This window comes from Micropterus salmoides, unplaced genomic scaffold (genome assembly GCF_014851395.1).
Source record: "Micropterus salmoides isolate LMB-PRFRI ecotype aquatic unplaced genomic scaffold, ASM1485139v1 Ms_hic_scaffold_6, whole genome shotgun sequence".
Lineage (NCBI taxonomy): Eukaryota > Metazoa > Chordata > Actinopteri > Centrarchiformes > Centrarchidae > Micropterus > Micropterus salmoides.
The window spans coordinates 34,455,527-34,481,103 of record NW_024044348.1 but is presented as its reverse complement, the minus strand read 5'-3'; the positions used below and the strand labels follow the sequence as shown (position 1 = coordinate 34,481,103).

General features: G+C 41.3%; 1 protein-coding gene across 1 annotated transcript in view; it reads right to left on the bottom strand.

Annotated features, from left to right (window-relative positions):
- adamts18 (ADAM metallopeptidase with thrombospondin type 1 motif, 18) overlaps positions 1–25,577 on the bottom strand; it is a 57,848-nt gene that overhangs the window by 13,722 nt on the left and 18,549 nt on the right. The window contains exons 6-17 of the mRNA XM_038702188.1: positions 25,455–25,538; positions 25,186–25,345; positions 21,773–21,878; positions 20,711–20,848; positions 20,464–20,617; positions 18,511–18,606; positions 17,623–17,771; positions 11,808–11,980; positions 10,665–10,795; positions 9,734–9,857; positions 9,136–9,380; positions 790–910 (exon numbers count right to left, since the gene is read on the bottom strand). Of these exons, the coding sequence (XP_038558116.1) occupies positions 790–910; positions 9,136–9,380; positions 9,734–9,857; positions 10,665–10,795; positions 11,808–11,980; positions 17,623–17,771; positions 18,511–18,606; positions 20,464–20,617; positions 20,711–20,848; positions 21,773–21,878; positions 25,186–25,345; positions 25,455–25,538 (1,681 nt within the window). The remainder of the gene's footprint in view (positions 1–789; positions 911–9,135; positions 9,381–9,733; positions 9,858–10,664; positions 10,796–11,807; positions 11,981–17,622; positions 17,772–18,510; positions 18,607–20,463; positions 20,618–20,710; positions 20,849–21,772; positions 21,879–25,185; positions 25,346–25,454; positions 25,539–25,577) is intronic.

The following is a 25,577-nucleotide window of genomic DNA, read 5'->3' as shown; positions in this document are numbered from 1 at the left end:
ATCTGAAAAGTTACATTTTTTAACTGTCAGGAAATCAAAATCTCTGTGTTAAGTCAGTGTGTCTGCATGAGAGCTGTTGCAGCCTCTTGAGACAAGGAGAGTGGAGCAACAAGGGCAACAGTCAGAACACACACACAGCCATCCACTAACAAGTGAGCCAGGGGTTGCTGCGAGTCTTTTGGAACCAACAGAGTCTGAACTTCTCATTTAACAAAGGTACTTTTCATTAGCCTTAACACACTTCCTGAACCATGCTGGACTACAGGAATTGTACACAATACAAAAATATATTCACACCAAAAGAGAAAGACATAACATAAAGATAACATCTGACACACGGACACATAGAGTACACTCTTTGCACAAATGCAGTTGAGCCTGCTTGTCTGCTATGACATACTGAATATGTGACCAAAACAAACAATATTCTGTAACAAAAAAAATCTTCAATTATTCATTAATTTCTAGCCAATGACAGTCAACTTTGCCAGCTAAAATGACAACTGTCACTGGAGGATTTTATCAGCGGTAGCTAGCTGCCTAATTTAGATTATATTGTACTCCATGACTTGTTTGAAAATGCCTTTTGTTTCCAGCTGACTCGTTTTAAAACAAAAATCTTGCCCTGCCTAGGTACCGTTGCTAAGCTAGGATTGGAAAATTGTTGTTCAAGCCGGGGGTTTAGTGAGCAGTCAATTCATGAACACGCACATGACTTCTAGTTCTAGTTTCACTCATCAAACAAACACATACAGGCCTTTTTACAATCACAAACACACACACTCTCACCTCCAGCACAGGGAGCAGAGCAGTCAGAGCGCACCACACCCCAGCTGTAGTCGGGTTTCCTCTCAGTGCGAGGCATGGTGTACTCCCATACCACACCCGGGTTCTTTCCCTGGAGAAGGATCTGTCAGGCAAGAACACACTAATTCAGAAAGATGTCACATGTGTGGATATAGTTTGTCTTTTAACCTTTACTCACACAAGGTACAATGAGCATCACCCTGTTTCACATCTGCATCAGGTTTTCAAATTTTCAAACCAGCAACATTCCTACCCCAAATCTCCAGGCTGCCAGTATATACTCTAAGGTAGAGAATCACATCATTTACACACATCAATCATAATACACAATAGAATACCAAGGTTCAACAAGTACAGCCAAGACAGGTTTCTGCTAAAGAGCACTTCAGTGGTGGTTGATTCTTACTCCCTCCCTCATCTTCTCAGCTGCCAGCTGCAACTAATAACTGTTTTCATTACTGATACATTTGTCATTTATTTCTTTACAATGTATTGTTTTATCTATAAAATGTTAGGACATAACATATTTAATAGAGGAAAACTTCACATTTGAGAGGCTGGAGACAGCAAATGTTTGCCAGTAATGTTTCACTTCATGTATTCCCTTATTTCTAGACCAATTGGTGTACTATAATTTCAAACCATATCCATAGTAAAAAACAATAAAAAGTCTTCCCCTACATGCAGTATGGTGTATACCCGCTCTCTGAGCCAATATGTAATAAATATATCACAGTTTTGTCTTCTGTATTGGTAGAAATCCAAGAATCTATACAGTATGTCCTACACTGTATAAACAAAAAGTTGCACGGCAGAAGAGCAGTGACAGAAGAGCAGAAACAAACGGCCCATCTGTTATGGATTCCACTGCAAGAGACTAAAGGTAAGACCACTGACAATGTGGCTTAATTCAGCCATGTAGGTCCCACAGAGCTGTTAGATCCACTACCCAGTAACCAAAATTCTCTACAAACACTAAGGAGCGCTTTGTTCCCTCTCTTAGTCCAAACTAGCTGACCACACGATTATAAGGTAATTTTGTTTGGACAGTAAAGAGCACATATGAGGGACAATTTCCATGTTTTTTCAAGACTAAGCTCTTTTTTTTTTACCACATCCCCTGTACTGGCTGGTGATTCTGAGTTACCTTTTTCTGTACGGGAGATTTATTTGGACATTCAAGTCAAGCAAAGACTAACGGATGAATGAAAGCAGACATACCCATAACAGGAGAAGCATCGGCTATCATTAAAGCAACCCCATGAGGATTCACTGCAACAGTGAAGAATTTTACATAGTCAGCTCATATTGTGTCGTTTTAAACCATTTCAAAACACTGCACTGGATTGTATTCAGCAAAGTTATGTCTCTTTTACAGCTCACTTCGGTTTAGTTCAGGTATGGTGGGTATTAATCCTCAATCAAACTGTATTAAGTCCAACTGTCAACAGCCATTCCATTGCCTGACAAACATATCAAGTCTTTCAATATCCACAATAACGAGCTTTGACAAGGGTATTTTATTTGGGGTATATCCTAAAGTACAAGAAATCTACGATCAACCATCCAACTTTGAAAGCCAAGCACCTCCTGGGTTTGATCCACATTCAACAGTCCCGGGGCTCTTCCACAGACTGGACCAATCACCTTCTGCTGCATGATAACTGTTCCATGTGTACGGTCGGCCCAGCTCCAGACAGGAGGGCAAAAGGAGAGATGTTCAATAACTTTTGAAGAAGACACTGCAGCAACCACATGTGCATATGTTGCTGCAGTGTCATCTTCAAAAGTGATTGGTCATGAATTAGGCTACCTTAGTTTATTTGGCTCTCCTTTTTCCTCCTTTTTCTGCAGACTTGTGAACAGCTGTAAGGACAAACCAATGTGGCATCGTGCAGACATATGTGATAGAAGCAGGCACGTTCCCATACATAATATATCCCACTGAAACAAAGGTTTTTAAAACTGTGAGGCGTGGCCTCCCCAGAGGGGTGTAGGAGAGTTGAAGGGGGTGTGCAGAGGGAGGGACATGAAGCAAAGATACTGAGTGAAGGGAAAGGTCTCTAAAAGCTCTAAAAACAGTGGGAATTTAGTTATTGCATATGTCTGACTTTGAAAAACCCCTGCACTAAAACAAGCTTGTCTGCTCATGTTATCAGTTTGCTGTATAGTTGTCATTCAAAACTCAGTAAAAGCTTCAGTTTAATCACACTGAATTAGGCTTGCATGCTAAAACCTGCGGTGCACATTATTCTGCACTGATAAGATACTTTTATGTAACTCTGAAACCAAGTGCACCCAAGTGCAGAAACAAAGCTTTGATTTCGGTCACACCATCAAGCACTGATAATAGACACTGGAGCCAAATGTTATGCTTTTCACATCAGGCACATAAAGCAGTGTTATCTTTCGTCTTCATCATCATACATCACTGTCACTGTATACTTTCATAATCAATGCTTTTACCCAATGTCTAATAAACAAACTTAAGCTTAGACCACAAGCTTCTGTCGAATATGTCTCAAGACTAAATGCAAAAATCCACAAAGTCTTGTTAGAATGCTACAGAGCTACCTCTCTTCCCCTCAACCACACTGTCACCATGCTGTTGGCCATCAGCCACAAGTCACAATGGCACACTCACTGTCTTGGGTTGCGCTCCCTCTAACCTTAAGCCTAGAATGATGAAGTTATGGCCCTGGCTTCTGCTAAACTGCATAAAAACTGGCAACACTTTAACACCCACACTTGCTATGCTGATGCTACTCACCTCAACCAAACCCAAACCAACTGCCATCACCAACCACACTGGGACTTTATGCTTAGCCAAGCAAACCAACTCTTACCAAACATTCCCGCTCCTTCTCCAAACAACCACCACTGATGTGAACCAGCAGCTATAAAACAACATTCCTACACATCCTTGATGCCTGAACACTTTCTAAAAAACTTTTTTTTCCCTAAACCATCCACAATGTCAAATACACCCAACCAACTACAGCGTGAATATGTCTGCCAGGAGAGACACTAACTTTCAAACAATAATTTCAGACATATCCAAACCTGTCTCTTCTCTAGGACAGCTGCAGCCAAAGCTCATCACCCAAACCAATAAGAACAAAGAGAAATATCCTACCTACTCTCACTCCAAACCAAAATCCCACAACCGGGACTCTCACAGCTCTTGTGAACTCAGTAGTAGTCAAAGCAAACTAACAGCAGCAGCAAAATATTGCCTTGCTATCAGTCATAACACATATAAATCTACCAAAGTTCTACAGCCAGCTAATAAATGAGCCTCATCTGGACTGACAACACAAACTACTATCATTGGGAGTAGAGAATGAGTGCAACAGTAACCCCTCAGTCAGTGAGTTTACATGCAATTTAATTTTAATTGAACAATTAACCAGTTTGCATAACTAGATATTGGCTGGAGAATCCATATCACTTGGCAATACCTAGAGTTGAGAAGTGGGAGGGGCTCGCTGGTTCTATATTCCCATTTCAAATATTGTTTTTATCCGCAATGGTACTTAACATAGAAGTTACAATGTCACAACCTATAGATGTAGATTAGTTTGGCATGGCGGACAGCACTCAATACTACACTACTAATGAGTGTTGAGTGCTGTTGCTATGGAGAAGAGATGTGAATCAGAGCTGTATTCAATCAAACGCCTGGTGGTTGCAGCTGGCAACATTTCAAGCTACAAATGTATTATCTGTTCCATATACATTAGCTTCCATCCACCATGTAGCAGATTCTTAAGCGTTTAGTTTTAAAATACCTAGGCCTGAACCATGACTTTTTATCAACAAACCAGATATTTTACTAATGTAGTTGTGAATCTTTTAGACTGATGATTCACATAACATTGTGTATAGGACTTTTATTTTCAGAACCAGTAAACTGTCACTGCGCAGTGCTATTAAAAGACACAAGGAACGTGATGCTGCGGCCACCATGTAGCATTTGTATTTACAAAACAAAATTGTAAATAAAATTAAGACAAACTCTGCTCTACCACTCACTGCTGTCAGTTCAAATACACAGAAAAAAATACTTTCAATGAAACTTAAACACGTCAAATGTGCCAATGCAGGTACAACAATACACATCTTGAGTGCCATGGAACACATTTTAAGCAAATTTATGCATTAAAGTGTTTCAATGGCAGTGACATGTTCACTTGACTTCATCCTCTTTTCTTTGGATCTAAGTTGGAGAAATGTTTTGATTTTTGATTTGATTTGATTTTTTTGATTTGAAATCTTTATTTCGAACATGCAAGAGAAAGTATATAAAAAATCTTCATTTATAGTGAATGTTTGCACCACCTGAATGGCTTTTCTAATACAGCTTCAAATATCAACTTGTGTTCTTTTTGTTTTCAGAAAAAAAGAACCATACATTGAAAGAAACACGTACTCCCTTGAGAAATATTCAGGAGGAGGAGGTGCCTTTCAAGCTTACTTGATGTGATTGGTCTTCCTACAGACAACATCAGACCACAGAGTGTCTTGGTTTTCACAACCCAACTGCCACACCACTCATCAAGTGAGATGAGATGATGATGAATTACAATGTGGTGGACACAGATATCAATCTCATTTGTCAATGCTTTTCCCCAGACTGGCATGACCTTGCCTCGCCATACCACAAGAATGTCATTTCAGGGGTAATTGCCCTACTTGGTATCCACTGAGACCTCAGCCATATGTTGTGTCTGTTCCCTCCTCCTCCTCTTGTTAGTTACTTCTTTTCCCCTTTCCTCCCCCCCCCCCACCTACCTGCCGAGCAGCTGTGCAGATGAGAACACCTTGTCACAGTTTATGCTCACACACCTCAACATTTGCTTTTCTTTGAGTGTTTCAAGCTGAGTAAGGGTCTGGGAGTGATCGGTGTGTGTATCCTCCCCGATGTACTCTCAGTTTTTCTGTGTGCGCCAGTTGAGTAGAATGTGTGAAACAGATGAAGGCATGAAAAAAACCCTTCTTTCATTTGGCTCTATGCATTCGCAGTTAAAGTCCCTGTACCCTGACCTTAACTTCTCACATCCAGAGAGTTCAATTGCACAATTCTTAATCTTTTAATCTCACTCCCCCCCCCTCTCTCTATCCTTCTCCCTCTATCAACCTCTTTCTCCTTTTTGTAATTACAGGACATACTTATAGAGATTACACTCGTGTCATCAGCAGATCAGCAGCATGCTACCGCTGAGTGCTCTGCTGGACAGATGTACGACTGGGACATACACACAAGCAAGAGAAGCACTGTCAGACTTTGCAAAGTCCCTACTTAAAAAAAATATTTAGTGTCATTACAACTTCTTGGTTGTTGTTGACGATTGTTTCTGTTGGTTATGATAAAACTATACTCAAACAAACTAAGTGTTGGGAATGAAGTGACATCGCTACAATGAAGTATGACAAGGCAAGAAATGCAATAAGCTGTAAGTAAACCAGCAGTTTAGCCTGATTATCTAAACCACTTTATTTTATTTTAAAACCAAAAGAAAGCCAACCCAAAACATCCCCAATGATTGCTCACTGCACAGAACATTTTGAGGGTCAAACTTGTAGCTTGGTGTGTGATCCTGATATTTATAACAATTCACTTTGAATATAAGTGTGTCTCACCTGGTTGTGTCTGAGGCCACACATAGACAAACAACCAGTCACACTCACACCTAAGGACAATTTAGGGTCACCAATCAACCTAGTCCACATGTCTTAGCACCCAGAGAGAACGTGCGGAGAACATGCAAACTCCACGCAGAAAGGCCTGGAACGACCCTGGTTTGAACCCACGACCTTCCTGCTGTGAGGTGAGACTGCTAACCACTGCACTACCACGCCGCCCATCCATGTAATGGTTGTCGAGATATTTCAGTCTGGGACAAAAGTGGTGGACCACACGACAGACCGACATTGCCATCCCTAAAGCCACACCGCCAGCGTGCTAAAAATATGATTTTTAGCACGCTGACAGAACAGAATGATCCCTACATATTACCATGCTCAGTGAAAGCAAGATTGTGGCATTGCAGAATCCAGAAATTGCTGACATAAATAATAATAATAATCATGAAATCTATCCTGCATTTTCTTCTGGGAATGACAATATTAGGTTGCTGTTACTACTCTGCAAGCTTCCTTGCGGAAAGAAACAACAATGGGCCGTTCAAATGCCAACAACAGCAGCTCCTCTACTAAACTGCCCACAAGCAGAAGTCTCTTTTTGAAAATAGCTACAAAAACACTCAGACATTTCCTGGTGGCCTAACAAGTGACCAAGTCAAGTGGTTTGGAAATATCACATTGGTATTGCTCCTGGATTTACATGTCAATCTTTCCTGCTGTAACCACAGTATTGCAGTAGCCTGAGGGACTGAGGGGACTAGCTTTTACATGACTATCACTTCACCCATAGTGGAGGGGGAGAAAACTAATGTCTACTCTTCACCTGGTTTCCACTTCTGTTTCCATCGGGAGGGTTCAGAGTTCAAGAGAAAATAAATGCTTTCGCTGACAAAGTTATGTGGGAAGAACATCCCACCACCATTCACTTAAACCTACAGAGTCATAAGGATAATAATAATAGTATTAGTTTTGCTCTCAGGAGGATACTCCTTACCCCCACCACAAAACGTGGGGGAAAAAAGGTACATAAATCACCTCCTATGCAGAACATCTCACTCCAAGCAACCATCTAATTTTCTCTCACTACTCTAAAGGGCAGTGTACGTGGGGATTTTATTCGCTCTATTAGCCTCGAATCACATGGCTGCAACTAAGCACTTTTGAGGTCAGCGGTCATAGCGGCTACATCCATGGCTTTGAGCATGTGTACGTGGACAAACACGTGAGTGTGTTTACACTGGAGCCAGCAGTACCAAGACCCTGTACTGCATATTAACAGGCAAGCTTCTGCCATGTGAGACTGATCTGAATAGCGAAAGTAGCACAAAGGCTGATTTAGACTAATTGTGCCACATCTCTCCCTTTCTGATGTCTGCATTATTTTCGGCATTCTATTGGTGCTTAAAGGATCAATTCAACACAATTACACAAAACACTTTTCTCACTTACACTTATCATTACCCTTCCTACTATCTGCAGATTTTTGCTTTCGTCCAGGTTTTGCAATATCAGCCAATAAAATGCATGCTGCCACCCCAACACAGTGGAGAACAGCACTGAAACTGAGTTCATACAGTTGTGAGTTTGCCCAGGGTGGCACATGCTGGAGGGGAGATGCTTATTGAGCTTTCTGACTTCAATTCATGAATGTAGAAAGGGGGGAGGAAAAAAAAGAAAAGAGGCCGAGTTCTGAAATCAGTCAGAGTCCAAGCTGTCACATAAGCAAACACACAGGCACGCTCCACACAAATGGGCTGTGTGTAGTGAGTATATTAGCTGTTTGGAGCATATCAACACAGACTGCAAAAACGGTCAAATTTGAGGTGAAAACCCTTTCAGTTTGAACACACGTTTACATTTTTAATATTCAACAGAAACACTTTCAGACACATTACTCCAGTGATGCTGGATAATCCACACATCTTGAGCCTAATTTCTACGATGAGCTTCTCGCTATGAAAACGGATAGGTGGAAAATGGACCAAACATCGATCAGTCTGAGCCTTAGTCTGAGCTGTAACATTGCACACGCACATAGATACTCCAGACACACTAGCCAGCAAGCTACAGCTGACAACTGAACAGTTGGTTATTAGGTGTTTGAGGTTAACAAACACAGACTTCACAAACACTCCAGCGGACAATAGTTGTGCCAATAAAGCTAGGGGACATTTATCTTCATGTGTTTGAACACACCATTTGAACAACAACATCAGCAAAGAACTAGTCTCTATGAAAAATGTTGACAGTGTGTTTTGACTAAACTGAAACTGTTGGCCTTAATTTGAATTAATCCTAGATATGCTGTGAACCTTTGTTGTCTTCTTCTACGCTTTACCTTTATGCTCTCTTCCTTTCCTTCTGTCACTCACAAAGAGGGCGGCTCTGCACAGGACAGGCTGTTTCAAACTACCAAAAGCTTTAGATTTTTCTGATTAAAGCCTTCCACACAACAACCTATCCCCAGATCATCCCTGACATAACCAATCACAAAACACAATTAATCCACCACAAAAGCATTGCAGACAGCTACAACCACCCCTATTCTCCCTACCATCCAAACTTCCTTTTTCATCTAAGTCTATTCATATCCAGGAATAAAAAAGAGACACAGCAGCTCTGCCAGGGACCCTGTCACTGTCAATTGCCACAAATGGACATCATCCGGCAGTGGCGGCTTACTTCAAACACCAGCGTCTCATTAGTAGGTCCAGCGGCATACAGGCTCTCCGGCTTGTTGAAAGAGCGCTGGTAGTCGAACACAGTCCCACCAAAGTGGAACTTCCCCGGCCAGTCCACAGTCCAGTCCCCGGTCAAGTAGTACCTTCTCTTCAGGGAGCGGACAGCCAGGTAGCTGGTGGAGACCTCCATTTCCTGGACGTGTATACTCCGTGCCCCCGCTGGGACTGTAACCATGGAGTAATACTCTGGAGGGGAAAAAAGGAGAAGGAAGGAAAGTCAAGACTGAATCATGCTTAGACTTTTTTTTTTTATTGCTGTTCTTTAATTCTAATACCATATTTCATCACACAATCCTGCTAGCCATGCAATCACACTGATCCCTGCTTTACCTCATTGCGTACTCAGCTTGATCTCTGGTCTGTGTCTTACTGCACAAGTATAAATGAGTCAGTCCATTATGAAGAGGGATGCATGTGTCTGTGCATGGTTTTTCTTTGTGTCCTTGTTTGTCCGGTTAAGTCTCCCTTTGTCTTGCCGAAAGGACCAAGTTTATGCTAGCTAACATGCACAGACACTCTACAAACAAAGACAAGCTTACCGTTAGCCCTGTGTTGAAGGGTGTATTGGCCCTTGAAGAATTTGCAAGTGGAGTTGTCTCCCTTACAGACTCCGCAGACATCCAGAGTGGACTTGGAGCCCAGAATCTGGTCACAGCCTACTGCCTGCACATAAAAAAACCTCATGTACCATCAAGTCGAGTTAGTTCGAGTTAGAATTAAGCTCTTTTCGAAAGTACTCATGTCAATTAAATAAACTAATGTTATTTGATAACAGGGGCAACTTTAATTCCAACTTTGTTGACATCTTGTTCCACATAGCTGCACCTAATGCACCTGAGTACTAAATGTAGGGAAAAGACAAACATGCAATAAAATACACACATTAGAGCTTTGTAAGGTGCAAAGAAAAACAGACAAAATACTGTGGTAGATTAATGCTGAAACACACAGGATCCATTTTTACTAGCCAAAAGTAACACACACAAAAAATCTGGCACCTTTTTCTTATGCCATCATGCATCCTACAAGCAATTAGATGACATATAGGCAAGAATTACTCCTTACAGGACTGCAAGTAGGGCAAGCAACATGACTGCTTTTGATAATTAGACAGGTTTTAAACAAATACCCAGTTCAACCCAATTATCATCTCTTATTTGGAATTTAAACTGAATGTGAGCATACCATTGTCAAAATTTTTTGCACCACAGAAGTTTTTTCCCATGTTTTCCTTCTTTTCAAGACAAACCAGCAAATCCTGGTTAGTCACCCAAAACTGCACTGTGCCACTGGATTCTGATCAAACTTATCTGTACCCCTCCTACAACTTTATGACAGTCAACTACAAATAGCATTTGCTTAGTACCGTCATGTCAGAAATTAGGTCATTTCTACCAGTGGCAGTAGGAGAAAATTGTCCAAGAGCACGGTTTTACTGGGCAGCACTGTGAATCCATAAAGACAACGTACCTCACACACTCCATCAATGCAGACATCTCCTTTGTGGTCAGAGCAGGAGGTGCCGTCTTTGACCTTGCTGGACATGGCAAAGAAGAAGTCAAAGTCTTCTGCAATGCAGTACAGTTTACAGATGTCTTCATCTGCACACAAAACACACAAATACACAACAACAAGGTTGCATTAGTAAAAAGGGCTTTTGTTGGGGAGCCACTGAATTGTACTGATTCACCAAAGTTCTTCTATGAGTTAGTGTGGCTACTGTGCTGCAACCTGTTACACATACAGTATGTACAGTTCCTGCTGAGACTGAAGTGGAAAAGATGGGAACTGACTATGAACGCACCCATGGGTATTCACGTGGGGCTACAGGTTTATTTTGTACTTCAGATCAGTTATCACAGACAAGTCTCTACAGCCGTCTTTGATTAAAATAAATGACAGTGAAGGTGACTTGGCCCAAGGTCCCAGAAGGCAGTTCAGAATCTGTTCCTCTCTACATCACCTCCCATTCATCAACAGCTTAAACAGGCCTGGGATGACGGCCAAACACACTGCTCTCCTTCATTGCACTCTCTCGCTCCCTCGCTCTGTGTAACAAAGCTGGCCCGTAGGCTTCCTTTTTAAATCTATCCCCACTGTGTCAGAGGGTGCAGGTGGCTACATGTCCCCTGTGCACATTACACAGAGTGATAGTTTCCTCCAGCTTTTTTGGCCTAATCATTGCAGCAGTAAATAGAGGTTGGCATTACAGACACTTATAAAAAAGATTTGGACTAGCAGAATACAGCGGGGTGCACAATGTAAAAGATCTCCAGAATTAAGACAAGAAAAAGCATGCCCTGAGCAATCTGTAATTCTCTGTGTATTTAGCAACGCAGTGTTCTTTGAACAGTAAGATTTCTTTTCTTGTGCATTATGTGCCAAGAATACAGTAAATCACGGGATGTCGTCATAATCCTTGAAAAGCACAGTGTATTTTTACGAAAGAGAACCTCTTAGTTAAAAAAAAAAGGCATAAAGTATCTGTAATTATTCCTCAATTCCCAAAGATGGATGTAAGACAAAAAATGTTATCCAAAACATCCTCATAGTAAACCACAGGAAGGAACAGACATTCTGCTTGTTGGGTCTTACATTAACTGATCATCTTACCATCCACTTTGGTGTAGGGCTTCCACTTGTAGTACCAGCCCCTGAATGGCTTGCTGTTGTACTCAGCGCACTGCTGGGCTCGGAAATCCACAGCGTTAAGAGGGCACGGCCGAGTGTTACATAGCTGGTTGAGACGGCTGGAGCCTGAGCAAAATTTTCCATTGTTCTGTGGCCTGGGTGGAAGACAAGGCAATGCAGAGAAGATGAAGAGAGGTTTACATATCTGAAATGTCCTGCTTGTTTTATTATCACACTTTTACCAATGTATCAATAAGCCAAATAAAAATGATTACGGCTAGAGCACTAAACCAATCCCTACTGTAATACTACTACACAGACGAGATAAAGCCAGCTGACCAGGGCACTGAACTGTTGCTTCTAATGACAAGATACATGTGTACGCGAAAAGGTACCGTGTGGAGGTTCTGCCAGTAGTAGCACTACGCTTGCTTGTATCAGGCATGTGCACAAGAGCATGGACAATTCAATACATTGCTAACAGTTTCACACTATTCCACCAATCAACATTTGGTGGCGGCGAAGTGAAGGAGAAAACTGTAAGCTAGTAAACATGAATGTAAACAGGCTCAGTTCCAATGTCCCCCTCAGCCCTAGAGACTGAACCCTTGTTAGACTTTAAACGTCAAATAATTACACATACATAGTGCTGGTTAACAACATTTGTGTTCATAATTTAAAAAAATAATCATCTTGCCGACTCCCTCCATGTATTTTTTTTTTTTTTCCAATGTCATTGCTGTTTTGCGGACATCTGGATAGAATGCAAAAAAGGGTTCAAAAAGCCAAAGAGAGAGTCTTCAAACACTTGCTGAAGTAATATTTAAAAAAAAATTGTTAATGTTTTATGAGAAAGAAAATGCACTCAGCATGTTTGCGAGAAATCAAGGATAGACATAATTGGTTTTGGTGAGAAACACTGAAAGTAATCTTAACTTTTGTCTGTTTATAAAATAACTAAACAGGGTATCTGTAAGGCCTCAGAAGGCAACTTTGCACACTGGCATCTCCCAGTCAGTGTGACTGATGAGCCAAGACAAAGTCTTTTATAGCATAATAAATTCCAAGATGTTATCATCCATTATTTATTGACTCTTAGATTTTCCTTCATCCATGACAAAAGTGCACCCTTAATTTATCAAAATGACACCATCTTATCTGTCAGCGTAGTGTTAGCCCTGATCAAAGTGTAAGTTAGAGTTTAAAGTTTTGGAGGATTAAAATAGAACTGTCGGAGAGAAGTTTGTATGTTATGCGTTTCCATGCCATACACATGGGAATAGCTGGTACAGACCATAAACAGGCAATGGAGCTTTATAATGCCATTAAAAAGATAAAAGTAATCAGCACAAAGAAAAAGACTAGCTTAAAAAGACAAGCACAGGCTTGACATTTAGTGAACATTAGGATGCCATGTCTGACTTCCCAGGCTTTCAAAACTCATACCAGGCATTCCAACACAACCACCAGCAGAGAAAATTGAGTTTAGCTATTTACCAAGTGTCTTGCACACACACACACACACACACATGCACAGACTGGGGAATCATGCTGATCAAACATGTCTAATAAAAACAATTCACTGAGTGTTACGACGTAATGAAATGCTTTGGAAAAGGAACTGAAAAAGTCTCTAATAGAAACAGCAGGAGTAGAATGTAGCTAGAGGCACGTATCGTCTTTTGCATTTCCTTCACCAATGCAGCAGTATTGAAAATGTCTACATGAGAAGAATGTCAGCAACAATCAGAAGCAAAAATGCATGTTTCTTCTCTGCATTTTTCTTGAACTCCAACCGTTCATCCCTTCCATTCAGACCTGGACTCAATCAAACAGTGACTTAGCTGCCAAGAGTGATGGAGCTCCATTCAAGGTGTGTGTATGTGTGTAAATCTGCTCTGTGCCGGTCTTGCTTCCCTTGGTGGTGGTGGAGATGGGGTTTGTAGGCCTGATCCTATTGAGCGGCAGACAAATGCAGCCCATATGGTAATGTGCTTACGGCAGGCCAGTATCGGACTACACTATAAACTTCCTTCTTCTGATCAGAGGCGAGCAGCAAAGAGGAACAGTTTACTTAAGAAGGGTTGATCATTGATTATGGTAAATCTTGCCTTCACAAATCTAAGTTTCACAACACTCCTGGTTTCTCAACTGTAAATATACTTCCAACAACAAGACAGAAATCAGATATGACAAGATTGCAGTTTGTGTTTCAGTCATTCCTCTTCTGTCTCTACACCCCAACTCCAGCGCAGCCCTCAGGACTCTTAAGGATGCTTAAATGTCCCAGGAGCACAGTAAATCTGCCCAGCGACAGAAGCTGATACTGAGCTGAGACTGTAGGTCAGAGGTCATCATGTCTAGTCTTGTCTTCTTCTTGAGTCACCTGCTCCCTCCTTGCCCCTCGCACGACTTCCCACATAGATCCACATTCTGCTGCTTTGCTGCAGGCCTAACCCTTTACAAGTCTACCGGGAGACTACAACAAACACGGTTCTATCTAAGTACCATCGGCCCATCATCATACACCCCCCCACTCCCTTTAAATCGTGCACATTGTCGAGTGTGTGACAATGTGCTCCCTACAAAACCGGGTCAAGATCGTGAACCTAATCTCCTAGGCTTGTTGGGGAAGATTAGGTTGACTGTGTTTGATCTGGCAGGTGTTCTATGGGGAATGGAGGAGGGAGGTGAGGGGAGGGAGGGAAGGGGAGAAGAGTCATTTTCCGTCTTGGAGCAACTCCGAGAAGGGAAGGCTTTAATCGGCTGATCCCATAGAACTCTTTTACAAGACTGAGCAAGGATACATGGTGCCCTCATAAAATGGATGAGTTTGTGCAGGATCACATTAAGGATTTTTAAGACTGCTCCCACTGAGTGAAGATTTTGTAGTAGGCCAGAGGTGAAAATGTACAAGAAGCTGTCTGTATGGTCAACTTCCAAACCACACAGGATTTGATCAGGTTTTGTCTAAAATCTGAGTTATGGATTCATATACATGTCATTAATGCATATGTGTACACACACTGTAAGTCTGACAAGAATCTGTATGTAGTGTTGAGTGTCTTCTTTGAGGAAGACAGCCCAGGCTTTCCAGACAGTTCAATTTGGGGGTGAAGATGACATTAAAGACAGTCATATTCAGGCTAATCCTTCCTGTTCTGCTCAGATTAAGAGCAGAGGGGGCCTGGCAAAATAATCACAGATTACTGGGTACAAACACACTCTGAATGTCATGAGTCATGGACTAAAACGTGACTCGGAGGTACAAGCTGCTGTTGGGATAAGGTCGGAGTGTGTTTGGGTGGCTGAATTATTTTGGTGGAGGTGTGTGTTGTGGTGGTGGGGTTAGGGATAATGACAGAGGTGAAGAGTTAGGGTTAGGGTTAAGGATGGTGACAGAGGTGAAGAAATGCCTTACTACAGTAAGACATACACCAGCCCAATTTTATTGTCTTCACATGGGAGACCTTCACCATCTTTCATTCCCCTCTCTGTCCCATTGAACCCATAACTCACAGTTTGGCTTCCTGTGGCTCTTTAGTGCCACAGGAATGATAAATGAACTTGACAGCTAATCTGGTTGAAAGGGCTCTGTGGCCCTTTTTGGTCTGCCAGTCATGGTGTATAATGTGTATCATATGAGGGCCAGCCTGCCTCGGAAAACTTTTTGGTCTTTGATCCCTAGCAGGGATTAGGAGAAGAGTCAGCTGTGACGGACAGAACAGCCACATCAGTGTCAGCCTGGATGTTAAGTGAGCAGTGAAGCCAGTGTAAAAAGTAAAGAGGACAATATACAGTAGTGTCTGAATATCTGAATCAGCCCCTTAATGGAGTGAGACTTGAAAGGGTTTGTGTCAGTTGAAGTGTAAGCATTAAAAGGACTTGATATGTCGGCTGAAGTTCAATCACTAAAAGCAGAAGAACTGAAACTGTTAGTTGTTAGCTGTTGTAATGTGTAACCACTGAAAGCACGTTTGTAGAGCAAAAAATGGAAGCAGCTGAAATGTCAGTTGACGAGTTAGAATGTTATGGAATGTCAGTGGAAAGTGGAAGCGCTGAAGACAGCTGAAGCGTGTGCAATATAAGAAGTTAAAATTTAAGTTAGGTCAAGCACTGACTGTTTTGATTCAACTCACAATTCCTTGAGGCTATATCTATTAAATTGCATTATATTCTTTGGATGTTTCTATAATACAGTATTGTACTATGGTGACTTAGTGTTTAGGCTCTTGTGTATTTGACTGACAACCATGGAGGTTGTGTAAATGCCTACGTGCGAGGAAAAGATGCTGTGTTTGTGAAGTCATTTTCAAATTCATTATGCAGGAACTACTTGGCTAAAAGACAGTATAGAGAAGCAACAGAAATTATGAGATCGGCCCTAGAATCCTTGTCATGACAAAGTCATCTCACCTGCATTCAAACACACAAATCTTTGTGCAGACATGTAGGACTGGATGTGGCGTGCCACTGTGGTCAATCAATGGCGATCAATAACAGTGCAAACCAAACTACAGACTCTTTGTGATGAGGTTTGAGATCTGTCTCCCAATTAAAGTGCATGAATATGAGTTTTTTGTGGGTGCATAGAGCCACAGATTGATCCATGCATTAAATATGCTAACCGTTCGCCGAGATCTAGAAATCAATTCCTCCTCCTTTTTTAATAAAATAGAATGCTTAAAATGCTCTTGACAGCTAGCTACTTAAACAGATTGGAAAAACAGAGGTGCTGTCTAGGAATTTTCTTTTGACTTTGTTTCTTGATGATTGGCCATGGCTCCCACAGGCGAAAATAAAAACAATGTTAATTGGTTCCACCATCCACATCCTGACTGTTCCTTAACTACAGTATGGAGGAAATTGTTAGTATAAACACACATTCTTCAAGAAGAAGACTTTAAACCCTTAACAGCAATAAAAGTTGTTCCAACATTGCAAACAATTGCAACATAACATCAGTGGTTAAGTAGACTTCTGTCAGACTGACTTTGGTCTACGGTTTACACATACTCCCACTGAATATCCCATTTCAGACATCTAGCATGTCCTGTATTAAATTTTAAATGCCAGTTTTGTGGGTGCTGGCTAACTCACTGCAGGTCGAGACAATCAATTAGCTGATCGCACCGTAGTGACAGAACAACACTAAATCTAGTAATCCATTGTATGAAAGTGAAATAAAGGCCTACAAAACATCTAATAAATCGCCCAAGTGTTCTGGGAATAACAATGAGGGATTGTAGGTCTGAAACACAACATCAAAACTGAGGATCTCTCACGTGCGTGTAATGACATGCACAGAGCCCTTTGCTAGCAAAGAGATATGCACTGTGGGATCTGGGTCTGCAGAATTATGTAGAATTATGTTTGTGTGAGTGAGCAGCAATAGGGGACGTTCGCTGACTGTCTTGGCAGCTTTCAGAGAAAAGAGCATGCTATTAGGAGGTTTTCTGTCTGGAGCATGGGGAGAGATAGTCTGTCTGTCTGGACTGTCAGCCTGACTGATGAGAGCTGTTATCAGGTGCATGTGTGTGTGCGTGCAAGTACAGTATGTGTGTGCATGTCTGTGATGACAGCTACTTGGCAGCCAGTGCATTCAGGTGTTCAGAAAGGAAGGATTTTGGGACATGAGGCTTTCAAGAATTGCATTCTGGCCCCAACTGCAACTCACATTCTCATCTCAGAAGCAGCTGTATGACAGCATGTATCACTCTGTCCTGTTTGGCTAGTTAATAGCATTATAAAGGAGGTGATGAATTAGATTAATAGAAGATTATGTGGTTGTGCGTACCTTGGGCTGGTGCAGGAGCGCTCCCTGTACATGACCCCACCTCCGCAGGTTCTGGAACAGTCAGACCACTGAGACCAGGCTGACCACTGACCATGGACCGCCCTAGGACCATGCTCCCCGTATTTAACACACTGACCCCTCCGACACCACTGGAGAAAAGAGAGAGAGATGGAAATGAAACCAGAGAAAAAGACACACAGAAATAGCATTCTTATCATTACTTGAGCATTGGCCTGGGCTTCTTGCCTGAGTTTCCTGGATTGGACAAATGCCCAGTACCACACCTGGACACCCAGACTCTCTAGCTAAAGCCAAAACACACACGCACACACTCACATACAAATGCACCACACCCGGGCCGTTCCAAGCCAGATCCTGCACTCACACACATCACCACCTCTCTCTCTTTCTGAATATCATCTTTCGATATGCGAAGAAGTACGGCCGTTGTGTGTCCAGCTGGGAGAACTGAGAATATAAAAATGCTTTTGTAGGAACATGCATGCGTGAGCAGCAAGCATGAAAACATAACTGAGTTTATATTGATGTTAGTAATTGACTTTTAGTCAAGTAATTGCCCAAATAAAGTTTTGGTTTGAGCTGTCTCCTCTCCCTTTTTAGGTTTGCAAGGATTTACTTTGGCTCCGGAAAGTGAGAGTATGTTCACTTTAAGGATGATTATGGTTTAGTACAACTAGATCATAATTATACCCAATCATCAGTCCCAGTTCAGTTTTTTGTTTGTTTGTCCTCTTGAATTTGTCGTGTATGCTCAGTAATGTAATGTGTGTGTGTGTGCAATTAGAGCACCGGTGAGTAAAATAGTTTTGAAAAAAACAGCAGAATGAGTGACTGGCTGCTGTGAGGAACAAGAAGACATTGGCTCACCATGTCAGGGCCACAGCTGGTACCTTCTGCAGCAGGCATGAACTTCGTCTCACACCGGTGCCCTGTGCGATGACACCACAGCGACTTACAGATGTCCTGTCAAACAAGTCAAACACACACACACACATAAACACACTGGATGAAAAGTCTATACGTTTAGATATGGTGTTCTTCCTTTGACCGTGGACTGACAGCCTTTTGGCATCATGTTCCTCCTCCCTTTCCTCTTACTTGACCCGACAGCACCTGCTTCTTGCCAGGACCACCATCACACTGGTCAATAAGCCCCCACCGCCCCGATAACCGGGGATAAGCTTCTCCACAAAGCCTCGATGTCAAATCTAATCACTGTACTTCTTTAATGAAACGGGCTATAATTGTATGTGTCATCTGACCCAACAATACAGAGACAGAGCGAGCGAGTGAGCACAGAGGGAGAGCCGGGGTCGAAAGACAGGCGGCAGAGTCTGGCAACCCGCCCAACTGCAACTGGCAACAAGAGAGAAAGAAGGGAGGGTAAGAGCAAGAGGAGCAGCTTTGGTTTGTGTGTGTGTGTGTGTGTGTGTGTGTGTGTGTGTGTGTGTGTGTGTGTGTGTGTGTGTGTGTGTGTGTTTGTGTTTGAGTCTTTGTCCTCGTGCTGATCTGCTTCTCTGATGCAGAGCAGGTGGTTGTCAATGGCATACTGAAAATCATTCTACAAGAGCCCATCAGGGACAAAAACAGGGGGACAAAAGGCAGCCCCAAATCCACCGTTAATATGTGCAGGTTCATTTACCACCCACCAACTTGCATACACGTCTAAGAAATGCAGATGTAGTAGTTCTGTTAGGGAAACATAGCAGGGATTTAGAGAAGTCATGAATAGCCAAGACGATGCCATGTGTGCTAATCCGTCATAGGTACGATTGGGGAACGTCGATTTCCCAGCCAGTACAGTCCTAAAGAGGAAAGCCCATACTTTAAACAGCATTTACATGTGAATCAACATCACTGAATGCACATAAAGGCTTATACCAAGACCACAAGGCTTCAGGGGTGAGCGGCTGGTAATTCCCATTCAAATGATGGAATGCATTTTAATGGAGGGTCAGATGTGGGGGGGTTTAAGGTTGTTGTGCAAAAGACCATACTAATTAATAAAGGGCCAATTTAGCACTGCATTAATTGCAGCCCCTATATGATCTCATTACTGGTGGCTCATCTAGTGAGACTCAGTTTAGGCACATGAATAACACTTGGGGTCCATGTAAATTCAGGACTATTCAACTGCTATTGATTTGTTTCTTTGTAACTGCACAATACAGGATTAGTTTGATGAACTATTGTAGGACGGATCCTTCCTCCTTTCCTTACTCTTCTTTCTTTAGAGTATAGTGTCTTGGAGTATAGTGTGTTAAATTAATAAATAAATACCGGTAATTATTCTACCATTTTGGCCAGAACTTTCTCAAAAAAGAGACTCACAGTAGTTACAGTCAAGAGAATACCTTGGTTAAACCTTTTTTGGCCACTTAGGGGCAGCAGAAACATCTGTCAGTATATTTGCTTGAAAGCAAACATTTGTCATTTGACGCATCTAACAGATATAAAGTAAAATTAGCTTTTGGAATTTTTGGCAGTTGGAGTATTGGTGTCCAACTGCTGAATGTAAGTACATTACATATTCTCCTTTTATCTCTTTTTTGGTCTCCACCAACTCCTGAGGGAAACATCTGGCTCTCTGGGTGCTAAATATTCCACTTTGTTCACCAGCTAGAATGCTAATTTTGTCTTAGCTGGTAGCTTAGAGTGAATCGAAACAGTAAAATTGTGAGTACAATCATCAACAATCACAGATTAAAGATGCTATAAAACTCTGTGGAGCTGAGTGAAACTACATGTGATCATTTGTAAACGTAAAACCTTTTGATTAGAGCAGCTTTAAACCAATTTTTTGTGAAGAGGATATCTCACCTTGACAAAATCAAGGCTGCAGAGTTTGGCCTTTGAGCCCAACTGCCACTTGCATTGCGTGTCTGCATCATACAGCTGCCCGGGAAGCTGTTCAGGGTACTTGTACTGACCGATCTGCTTGGGCTCATCCACCAGGCAGGATGCCTGGGCTGTTCTGGTGAACACAGCAAACCACTCATGTCAGACAGGAAGAGCAATGACTGGCAAATAACAGTTTTTGTGCACTTGCGCGAGGCGTTTGGCCTACCCAAGGAATCGGCTGAGGTACTGTCGACTGCAGGTGGACCAGAAAAAGACCCCGTTGTTTCCAGCCAGAGTGGGAGACATGATGTTGCCTTCGGTCTTGCGACAAGGGTTCCCCTCACCATCATGGATCATTCCAAAACTGGAGGGAAAAATTAAAATAAATTGCTGACTTTAAAGGGTAAGTTTACATATAACAAGGTACAAAGACTTTGACTGACATGTAGTGTGAGCTCTTCATGAGCAAAAGTGAGGGCTTTTAAGAGAAAGAAGACGGCAGGTTTTCTGGTGATGATCCAGCTGATGTCATTGTTTACTCACCTTTTTCATGTTATACTATATAATAACATAAAAATACAGCTTGATGTATGCTTGCTGATGCTCGTAGCTAAGATATTCTCCCTGACTGTTTCATCTCTGCGTCATATGTTTAGCAATTACTTCTTTAGTAATTTGTCAGTGAACAGTTTTAAGTCTTGAGTCAACATGTTTCTTTCTAGATTCATTAGGATATTTCGGCTTGTAAATATTCTGACATATTATCACCTGGGTGACACTTTGTTCCTACTTTGTATTGAGAGCATGCCAGACAGAAAGAAGAGTTTTACTGCAACATGAAATAAAAGAAAATATCAAAAATAAATGGCCTCCAATCTCAATGGAAACGTACAAACACAAACACAGAAAACGTCTGGCCTAAGGCAGTTTCCATTATTCCCTCATAAAGTGTCATGGAGTTGATGAAGTAGTGCTCTAACGTAATGCTCTTACTTCAGAGTGTATTTGTTTCTTTAAATCAGGCCACATTTATTTAATTTAATATAGATTCCTTACATCCACTCGCAGCACAGAGCCAGTGCAGTGACTGATAATGTGTACTGCTTTGACACAAAAGTAAATGACACAGTTTCATCTGATTAAGTCTACAGGTTCAATTTCTGTCAGTGTTTTTGTCAACTTTGATTGTGAACGCAGCTTTCCAACTGTAGAATACAGAAAGTGATGTGGTGTGCAGAAACTGTTTGAGTTATTAAGTTTGTCGTGACGCAGTTTTTGTTAAACATACTTGTGTCCAGACTCGTGAGCGATGGTGAAAGCCAAGCCCAGTCCTGTGTCTTCATTGATGGTACAGCTCCTGTACTTGCTGCACATTCCACTGATTGGGGCAAAACCTAAATAAATTTATTTAAGACAAGGGAAAAGAAAAGGGACAAGGTGTTAGGAGTATGGGATACTTAGTTATTTACTATAATATACTGATGGTATAAAGAGCCGGAGGTTAACAGCACCTTCTTTCTGTTGAAACCTGACAGATTTGTCAGGCAACAAATGTCTATCACATTTGCATATTGCATAGATGCATGCATGGAGGGGGATTTCACTCCAGCTGCAAAGTGAAACACAAGTCCTGGCCAACTTAACTTAAGTTCTTTCCTAGACTTTGATATCTAATCAGGTTACAGGACTACTGCTGATATTGACAGCATTAGGAAAAAGATAAATGATCCTAGATGTGAGATTTACTGTAACTAACAAGCTGATGAAAATGGTCACAGTTTGTTCTCATTTTCTGGCAACAGTTTCTCCCAATGGACCCAAAACTATAAGAACATTTACTTTAAAAACATCAAAATGTAGTTGAAGAATGGCTGATGATACTGAGCCAGATGCTCAACTTCAACAACACAGGCAGAATTTGGGTCACACATAACTGTGTTTGTGTTGTTTCTCTCAAAGCCAATACTTCTTGACCTCTGTCTTGGCTTAGTTTTGTGCTGCCTTTTTTTCAGACATACTGAAGTTACATACAGCTAATAAATCATTCTTATTGTGAGGTGCATTTAACTTTTTTTTTATACCTCCTGCAGTTAATGAGATAAAGTGCTGCGCTGACATTACTAGTAATTGGTGGTGTGAAAGCAATATGATTAAGATATTAGCCAAGATTAGTTGGCTACATTGATGTCCAGCTGTCTTTTGTTCCTACAAGCCTTAAAAACAGGGTATGCAACGTTGGAGAAGTTAGCAAGAGACTGAGTAGAGTATCCAAACAGAGGCGGAGTGCGAGCGGGTGGGCAGATATGGTAGGAACGAATTAAATGATTGGCCGTGTTTATTATTACAGACCTGCGACAGCCACAGATAACAGATCATAGTTCCCACTCTTTTCTAGCCCTTTCATGCATGATGTCCACTACAGTGGAAAGATATTTTGAAGCCATTTTGAACCATTTAAGTTATAGTACTATGTCTCAACCACCATGTGGCGGACCCCTGTAGCCTTGTCTACAATTCCATTTGATTATTATGTTATCACTTCCTCCCCTATGTCCAACATAGTGGAGATAAACCCAGTTCTGTAAAATCCTTCTATTCTCAGAAAAGTGGACAAATAAAAAAAAAAAATCAACTAAATAGTATTAATTTAATAAAACGGATTTTAATTATATATTTCTTGTATATTTTGTTCTGTGTACGTTATGTGCCAATGGGTATATTCTGCCTTATTTTGTATGTTTTATTTAAAATTATGATATAATTTGCACCCAGTGATGGATTGGCAACCTGTCCAGGGTGTACCCCGCCTTTCGCCCGATGTCAGCTGGGATTGGCTCCAGCCTCCCGTAACCCTGTACGCAGGATAAGTGGTTGACGATGGATGGATGGATATAATTTCCACTTGAATAACTTTATACCACTTGCTTTTGGTAAACGTTTTTTTTAGGTTGACCTAAAAACATTTTTTTTAGGTTGTTTTTTGGACCTATATTGAGTTCCATTGAATCCCATTTGATGCTATTGATGCATGTAAAATTAAATATATAGAGGGAAAAGTTTATATGCATAGTTTTTAACTTGTTTAAAAGTAAAAACAAACATAAAAAATTTATTTACTTCCAAAAATTAGCTTTATTACTTTGTGATTTAATAATTCATGCATGAAAGAGCGACTGCTATAACTCAATAAAATCATCTATATCATGCTATATTTTAATATTGTTATTTTCATAGCATTGATATTGTATTTTTTTGTTTGTCTGTTTTCTTTTGTAAAGCCCTTTGTGTTCTGTGCTTAGCAAGTGCTTTTCTAATATTTTAACCATTGCTGCCTGAACACCAGTAACTAAACAAATAATAGCCTACAATTTTTCCAACTAACAAATCCCAGCATTCTGCTGAACCTTAGCTTTCTGAAGCCTCGAATATACTTCAGAGCGGACGCATACATTGACAGCTGCGGACGCCACGGACTTCTTCTTCTGTCTATACTACTTTCTTGAGTCCGCCTGGCGGACTTGATCCACCATGCATAGTAGATCACTTGGTGGCCTGGTAGCGTAGGGGGACTTGTCCGCGGGGTCACAAAAAATGGGGAGCACGCAGATGTCCGCACAGAGCCTACGCATACGTCCTCTGATGATAATGTTTTCATTACGGGGACCCTAGCGGTCCCTCGTGTACTTAAAACAAGTTGAGAAGTAAGCATTAATCTATAAATCTAATAAAAACTACCACAGTTACCAGCCAGCAGTGACTGATATTTACCTTTGGAAGATAATGTAACTTAAATTATTCAGAGTTTTGGTAACTTTAATTAATGTCATGTCTCTCATTTTCCAGGTATTTTCAATGACTTGGAAATTGGTCAATTTTTTTTCAGGTTTTCCAAGATGCATGGGAACCCTGCAGATTGTTTCATTTTTGTGTCACAGCATTTCATTTATTGATTACTGCTGGGATTTAAAAATAATTTAAACAAATATAATTTAAAAAAGCTTCTGGAATAAATTCCCTACCATAGCTTTAAGATTCATTCATGCATAAACTGAACATAAGTTCACCCTAAAGTGCAACATGTTCACTTCAGACATGGTGAAGCATGGTTCTTGCTCAATATTTGTTGCTTTTTTGCAGATTTTTAATTTTACTCACCCAAACCCTGGTGTGCTTGCTGTTTTTCCGATTTGACAGACAACTACGACATGTTACTTTTTATGAGCTCTTTCCCCCCAAAGTGACAGTTCAATCAAAGTGATGTTTGCATTTCTGGCCAAGGACCTTTGTTGCATACCCCCTCTCTCTATCCATGTTTCCTGTCTGCATCTACACTGTCACTATCCAAGAAAGGCAAACTGCCAATAAATCACACATGAGTGAGTGTTTAAATACTCCAGTAAAGTTTAGCTTTTGGTCACAGTGACAAATGAGTGCTATTCCTCTTTTATAGTCTCATCCGCTTGCACCTGTCAAACTTCCATTACTCCTCCACACCCACATTATCACTACTACTGCTAAACTGTCCACATGCCCAAAATTACAACATTTATGTCATTCAAGTGGTATTCAAGTTGTCACTGCTGAAGACAGCTCCCACATTTCACAGAACTTTGTCATTATACCACATACTATCAACTACTGCATCTCACTTGGCTAGAAAATACAAGGTTCAGCTTGTTGTGGATAGCTGAGCAGTCTTACCCAGGGTGTCACAGGGCTCATTCTTCCAAGAACAGATGTCCAATCCGGTGAGGAGAATGGCATGGTCATGCCGTTTACCCCCTTTGCCCACCAGACCTGACTGCCACTGACAGAAACTGTTGAGGGACTGGTCAGCATGGTGATTGATAGTCAAGCCCAGCTGGAAATCGAAGGAGAGAAATAGAGATACAGAGTAAGACTGATTCAGTGAATGAATTACCAGATCACCAGTGCTCATTTACTGCAAACTGTAGTGTGCACCCACTCACAGGATCATGTTCCAGTAGTAACAAGCTAACCACCACAATGTTGATGTCTGTCCCAATGGTGCCATCTTTGAAAAGACTGGAAACCTGCAAAAGAGTAGAAAACAGTTCAGTAGTATCCTATGA